At 34.3% G+C, this 7116-nt stretch overlaps 1 protein-coding gene across 1 annotated transcript; it reads right to left on the minus strand.

Annotated features, from left to right (window-relative positions):
- Window positions 1–204: 204 nt before the first annotated feature.
- On the minus strand, window positions 205–6809 carry LOC133719938 (glycosyltransferase-like At2g41451). Its single transcript, XM_062146127.1, has 11 exons — window positions 6042–6809; window positions 4458–4607; window positions 4199–4251; window positions 3076–3184; window positions 2854–2988; window positions 2514–2558; window positions 2016–2203; window positions 1649–1790; window positions 1113–1159; window positions 773–860; window positions 205–656 (listed from the first exon to the last, which is right to left on the minus strand). Exons 1-11 carry the CDS (start codon window positions 6369–6371, stop codon window positions 357–359), a joined length of 1587 nt encoding a protein of 528 aa, XP_062002111.1. The 5' UTR covers window positions 6372–6809; the 3' UTR covers window positions 205–356.
- Between the last annotated feature and the right edge of the window lie 307 nt (window positions 6810–7116).

The following is a 7116-nucleotide window of genomic DNA, read 5'->3' on the forward strand; positions in this document are numbered from 1 at the left end:
CCGATTTTTGAGTTCCATATTTTCACGAACTCGTATCGACGTACTCTACGATTTCCATGAAGGAAGTTTTCACAAAATCATAATATATAAAAAGTTGACCCTTGAATTGAAGCATTCTGAGCAAATAATTGTCCGAAATAATTTCTATTTCACAATTAACATAAGAACAAGGCACCAAAACAATAATTTGTACCAATTGGGACTTTTATTAATTTCAAGAAATTTACCATAAATTAACACGAAAATCCAAGTTAGTACACTTTCAATCCCTCAATTTTTCTCTTCTATAAAAATTCATTTCTCGAAATGCTTGATCACATAGGAAGATAGACTTCTGACAAGGCTAGGCTACATCATTATGATTTAGAAAACATTTGTGTTTCAAATGAAAAATCATCCAAGCCAGGCGGAGATAATGGTGCAACTGCCAAAGGGTGCGAAGTATTGGCTCTGAATTCCAGGAATTTTCTTGCAGTTGCTTGGGAATCAAATGTTTTACCAATCTTCCTCGAAGTAATTGCTCCATATGTGGTTTCCCTAGAGGAGTTGCTACTCTCAACAGACAACAAGAATTGATCTTTTGAGAGAGTTACTTTTACAGCTGATGCAATTACGGAGCTGAAAACACCAGATTCCCTCAAACCTTGTATGATGATCTGCAATAGAAAGAACTCAATAGATTTCAGGACTGTGAGCTTATAAACATGATATATACATACCTAAATATTGATCAAACCAAGAAAGACAAGGCAAGACAGTTGTACAACACTACCATTGGTGCATAAATCCGAGTCAAGATGCCCTTTCTCAATAGTTTTAAGTTTAGTGCTTTGTCAGTCCACACAATGCGTTCTCGGTACCTAAGCCAACAAAATTTGAGTTTTAGTTGAGGAAGCTTATATATTTATTATATAAGGACCTGACTAAGGATTACTTGCAACTTTTTGTTTAGAGAAATACTATTCCATGAGTGGAATGACAATTAATGGTAATCAAAAGCTAAAAAATAGATGACGATTTTTTCCAGTCATGTAAACCCTAAAGTTCCAATACAGTCACTAAAAAGGTAATACCACAATATGTTAAAGAAATCTTCTGATAATCATCATTACCAGCTAAGCATTTCGTCCTGTGTTGCCGTTGAAGCAATTATGAATGCCTGTAGCAGAAAAAGGAAGAGAGGTGTAAGTAGTATAAATAAAGCTAACAACTTAGGGGACAACAAGCACTGTGCTGCAATGCATAGTTGGAACATTTCACATGCGCCGAAGGGGTTTATCTTGGGCCTAGGAAGCCTTTGGGTTCCCTTTGACAAAGTCAAAAAAAAAAATACTTAGGGGACAATAACCTAATTCACAAGGAAAACTGAAATAAAATATATGGTCTCAGCTCAAAGACTTGCTGGAATATTCGAAGCTACTACAATGTCGACACCAACTGATCTTCAAAACATACCCCGCTACTATGTCCACAAAAAGTATACAAACATGTCAAACATATATCAAGAGTAAAATAGCTAGTTATCATGTCAAGTTGACATGATGAATAACTAGAGCATAACATATGAGACCAAATAAAATAAATTGGCATATCCAGCTGAACTGGAGTACCTTCATAACAAAGGAATAATCCAGAAATAAGAACTCACAACTCTGTCAAATTCCAACATAAAGCATCTTTTAACATCCTCCTTCGTAGGTTTGCAACCACACCGATCACGTCTAGAGGTCAAATCTGAAAATTTGGGATATGTATAATGCAGAATAGCAGCCTCCTCCAATTTAATCTCACTGTAGAATATTACAAGGATGGCAATAAACTTTTATACATATAGAATTTGAACATAACTTAAAAAACATGTTAACATTCTGCAGATAAAAAGGAAGTGATCAACTACATGCAAAGAGAGCTAAATTGTAATAGAATGGAATACCTGATCAGCTAATAAAAATTTGATAGAAATTTTGTATAGATACATATTTAGAAGTTGATGAAATATTACATAATAACCGTACTTTGGTGTCTTCATATAATTGTGCCATCTGTGTGCACCATTAGGGCGGAGGTGATCTTGAATTCGAGCAGCTGATTTTCCATTTCCATATGTTAAATAATAGTTTGGATTACCCCTTGTTGCTTCTCTATAATTGCCAAAATATACATCTTTTGGAAGATGGTCATAGTTTTTCTTGAACATTGAAACCTAAAACGAGATGAGATGTAAATGATACTGGTAGATGATATCTTGTGTTGTTCTTAAAAGCAAACAATCTATGGAGTAATAATAGCAAAAAAGATAAACTTATCAACAATCTCCAGGTTCTGGTCCTGCCTCAACTAGTAATAGAAGTACCATGCAATTATTTTTTTATTTTTTACATATCATGCTTTTGCACTCACCAAAAACAAAGTCATTGAATAGAGATCAAGTTTTTCTTCAAAAGAAAAAACTGCACAATACATGAAAAAAAAAAAAAAAAAAAAACATGGGAAAATAATGGAAGAAATTATACCTCACTAAAAGGTTCCTTGATATCGTCTCGCTCTACACTACTTTCCTAAAAAGAAAGAAAGCACATGTCACCATATATAAACTCATTATCAGATTACCATCACTATAAATTTGAAAGGTAAACAGAACAGAAACTGATCAACTATAATTTCTTAACATCAAACAAATGCATCAAATCACCACCAGTAAATCCATATAAAAGGATATACAGCTAAGATCAAATCATGTCTTTCACATAAGGTTGGGCTCCAACATAATGAATACAACTACTTTTCACTATATATTTTGTAGAGTACATATAAACACACATATAAATCTATATTTAAAATTTTTTTACTTACATAATTTGGAAAGATAACCATATCAGCATCTCCAGGCACATCGGATAACAACTGTCTCAAAGAGTACTCTCGAGTGCCAGCTGGATATATTAGCTCATCAGTATCAAGATGGATAATCCAATCCATGCCAGCTTCCTAAAATAGTATAAAGAAGATGGTAAAAGCTTTATCAATACGAAAAACAACTTAAATTGTGTCACGTAATGCAAGATAAATTCATACCCTTGCCATGACAATAGCCATCTCCATGTTAAGGGATTGCTTTACAAACAACTCATAATTACATGGTTTATAGAAGAAGCTTGACAGCCAAGTCTCGTTCCAAATTCGGCTAAACACCACAAATGCAAATTCAAATAAAAAATTAAGTTGTGAAAAAACTTTCGGCTAATAGTAGAAAGCAACATGAAAGAACAAAAGGGTTGTCACCACCATCTACAACTATTAATGAGGAACATCATAAAGGTCTGTCTATACCTGGTACTAAAAAGACATTTAACAAACAGATACTGATTCATCTATTTCTCCATCGCCTAGCAACAGTTTCATAGTGACTTCTTTGTTATAGCGAGGTTGAATTGGGTGAATCCATCTTCTTGTGTTTCCTTATCTATTAATATAGGCTTTTGGTAGTGTAGAAAAAGCAAATGTATTATGGCAGGCCTTGGTTAGAAGAAATGCCGCTATTTTTAAGGGTTAATTGGAAGATGGATGCGTCGTGAGAAAAGTGCGTCACTACTTCATTGTGGGCTTCGTCTATATTGATTTTAGACAAATTTCTCTTCCTCATTCATGGGGATTGAGGAGCTCCAGTATGCTATTTTTTAGAATTTCATTGAGAAATTGAGAGTATTCAAAAATATATGACAGCGTTTTCCTTTTCTTTTGTCTTGTTGCAGGTGGACATATTACATACTCGGTTTTATTTTTATTTCTAAATATTAAGCGCATGCATCTCCTTAACACTCTATATAGCTACCTCATGTGTAGCATTATATTTTACTTGATAGCCACATAATATTCTTTTTCCTCTCCCTTTAGCTTCAATCTCTAATGACAAAGTTAAAAAAATTCAACATGAAGTATAGAGAGGTGCTCCAAATAATTTTCTCTACCCTTGCATATTGACTTTTTAAGTAAGCAAACCCTAAACCCTTAAAAACTACAACATTGATAGGTTCTCCAATAATAACTTTTTAAATCTTTTGTCAGAAAATTGAGAAACGAGTCTATTCCGGACGTTGACCTTCAACATTAAAAGCAAAGTTCTATATCTTACACTTACCCACTCAAAACGAGAAGTGGCACAAATAAAATACTGTATCCAAATTTAAAGGGTACCAACCTTTTAGCTTGTTGCTCCTCTAATTCCCTTGTCCTGTGTATAAGCTTCACTCCCTGTAATACATGTGTAGTATCCCATGATAATGATTACTTGGATAACAAGAACTAAAAGGAAAATTTAGTTCTTGTAGCTGTTGTTTGTTTTGTCCATCGAAAAAAAAAAAACTAAAAGCGAATTAACTTAATAGATATCAACTGAGTTTGACAAGTTAAATCACCAATAAAATCTTGGTAAGGTGAAGCATCTGAACTAGACTTACTGGAATGGTTTCTAAGACTTTAGTTACATTCGGAGATGCAGCCTGCCCTTCCACAAAAAGGAGAAAATTCGAAACTCCAATAACCTTATGATAGAAGATCCATGGCAAAGTTTGTTCTAAACCAGCAGAAGTGCTTGTTTGAATACATATCTGGCAAGCAAAATATTACTGATGGATCATAAAATGCTTCTTCAAACTTGGTTGTATAAATATGCACAACTAACGCATGAAGACCAATCACAAAATGACTAAACAATGTTATACACAAAAGCAAACTGGCAAGTATGAAATACATAGATAACAAAAGAAATGATCATAAACTGAAATGAGAAGAATTATAATGTATAGAATGGCGGAAAAAGGACATTTGCATATCTCTAAGAAATGGCTATAAACAAAATTGATCTACCAACAGAAAACTAACTCAATCCACTACTTGAATTTCAAAAGATCTATTCGCACCATTAGGAGGAAAGTTGCCATATTGAAGTAATAGCAAGATACTAATTTATTAACAAATATCAACATATATCACATAGGAAGCCTTCTTTGTTGTCAACGAAAGAACATATCATAGATACTATAAGGCTAAACATATATAAAGGAAGAGCAAAGATCATTCTAAACTGAGTCAAAACTGAACAACAAGGTCACATACAATTCTACAACCTAGGAGAGTTAGGTTTCTTAGGTTACTTATCTGAAAAGAAGTTATAGCAGAGTTCTATTTCCAATTGTTTTCAACATTGAAGAACATGTTGGTATTAAAGATAAATACTAATATGTAGATAAGAAAATGCAAAAACGTATTTGGAACAATAGTGAGAAAAAATGATATGGGTTTGTTGAACTGCTTTTGGATACAGTTTCCTGTTATATACTATGTATTACTTTGATTGTCAGCAATTATTGATTTTAATGTACAGCTTGTGAATGTTATTGGAATATACTTGATGCGCGTGCCAAATTAAGATTATATAAAACAAGTTCTCTATCGCTTCCCAAAAAAAAAAAAAAAAAAAACAAGTTCTCTAGTTCCTGAGCAATAAAAAATTAAGTATGTTCATCAGTATGTAATACATGTGACTCATAAATGCAGTTTTAAGTTATTGTCTTATGCCACAATGTTTGATGTATTAAGCGGAATATATTATATTGTTTATCTTATGCATTAATTTGGGTTCTTTGAATGATCATATATCAATGGCTATATAAGAAGGGCTACTTAGTAGGCCATTATAAATAAATAAATAGTAAAAAAGTTCTCAACAGTTTCTGCTTCATGATTTGACAGTGACTCCAAGTATCTGTAGTGTGATGCCAATAAGAGTGGCCCCTATCGCGGTGTGAATCTGGTAGTTTCTAGCATGCACGAAATTATTAATCAGAAATGGTTATATCATGGGCAGTTCGTATCAGGGCCACCATTAATCAAGCTCAAGTTGAACAAGACAAGTAAATAAACCCATATCCCAAATCCAATCACAATCCACACCAAAGACGTATCAAAACTCAATTGAATCAATAGAATTCCATCAAAAACCTAAATCAAATTGAGCATTAAAAGAAAAAAAGGCAATCAACCTGGGGCCTCAGATCGGAAGCGTAATCAAACTTCCAGTCCCTATAGTATGGGAACGACGGTGAGCGGCTCTGGCCGAGAGGATCAACGCAGTCGGAAGAACGTGAAGAAGCGTGGACTACGGGCCTGGGGAGGCTGCCCATGCCGGGGAACTCGTGGTGGTTAGGTGACCAGCGGGTGACGGGATCGTTGAGACCGCCACGCCATTGGAGAACGAAAGCAAAGACGGCGAGAGTGAGAGGGAGGACGGTGAGGAGCAAGAGAAGGCGGGAAGCAAAGGTCTGAAAGGAAGATGATGCAGAGGAGGAGGAGGAAGAGTGGTGACCCGCCATGAGAGAAACAGAGTGATGGATTCATATATATATAGGATGGATGGAATATATATGAGAAGAGAAAGACAGAGGAAATTTTCTCTCTTTGAATCATAACAAAATTGCAACCTGAACAAGGAGAATGAATGATGCTGGGAATCGTTTTGTCGTTACCAAATTCACATAATAATGGTTATAAATATTATTTCCCATGCAATAACTCACAGAACCAAAAAAAAAAAAGGAAATAAAATGTTTTAAAAGATTTCTTTTCATTTTTGGATATTTAGTCAACATTTTGAAAATTCACTTGCCAAAAAAAATTTAAAAGAAATTATTGTACCAAAATCACTTTAAGAAAGTCAGTCGACAATTCTTGTATAAAATAATAGATTTCTAAAAAATGAAAGACAACTAAATACCAAAAATAGGCTGTTTACTGTGCATTATGTCATGCAGTTTTTCCTTATCCTCAAACAGCCTAAGCATCTGCGTTGGCGTATACTACTAATGTTGTTGTCTATTAGTTATAATATTTGTGGTTTAACGTTGTGGTTATGAGTTAAGCGTTTGGCTAGTGAAAGATATAGTCAACACCTCCCTTATTGTTCTTGGTTCCTCCGTTTTCATCTGACAAACATGTTGTGGTGGTTGGTTTCAACAAGATTTATGATTGGTTTAACTATTGGGGTCAATTTTGGGAAAGTTGTAAAATTTGGAATTTGGTGTTTTGGTCGGCAATGATAACTGGCATTCCATTGGCAGC

Source organism: Rosa rugosa, chromosome 7 (assembly GCF_958449725.1).
Source record: "Rosa rugosa chromosome 7, drRosRugo1.1, whole genome shotgun sequence".
NCBI lineage: Eukaryota > Viridiplantae > Streptophyta > Magnoliopsida > Rosales > Rosaceae > Rosa > Rosa rugosa.

What these genes read in the sequence shown, in the direction of transcription:
- LOC133719938 (XM_062146127.1), bottom strand. Translation starts at nt 6,371, where the DNA reads ATGGCGGGTCACCACTCTTCCTCCTCCTCCTCTGCATCATCTTCCTTT. An exon ending in TGGTTATCTTTCCAAATTAT is followed by an intron (nt 2,559 to 2,853) that starts GTAAGTAAAAAA and finishes CTTTCTTTTTAG; the next exon opens with GAAAGTAGTGTAGAGCGAGA. An exon ending in TCAAGGAACCTTTTAGTGAG is followed by an intron (nt 2,204 to 2,513) that starts GTATAATTTCTT and finishes ATCTCGTTTTAG; the next exon opens with GTTTCAATGTTCAAGAAAAA.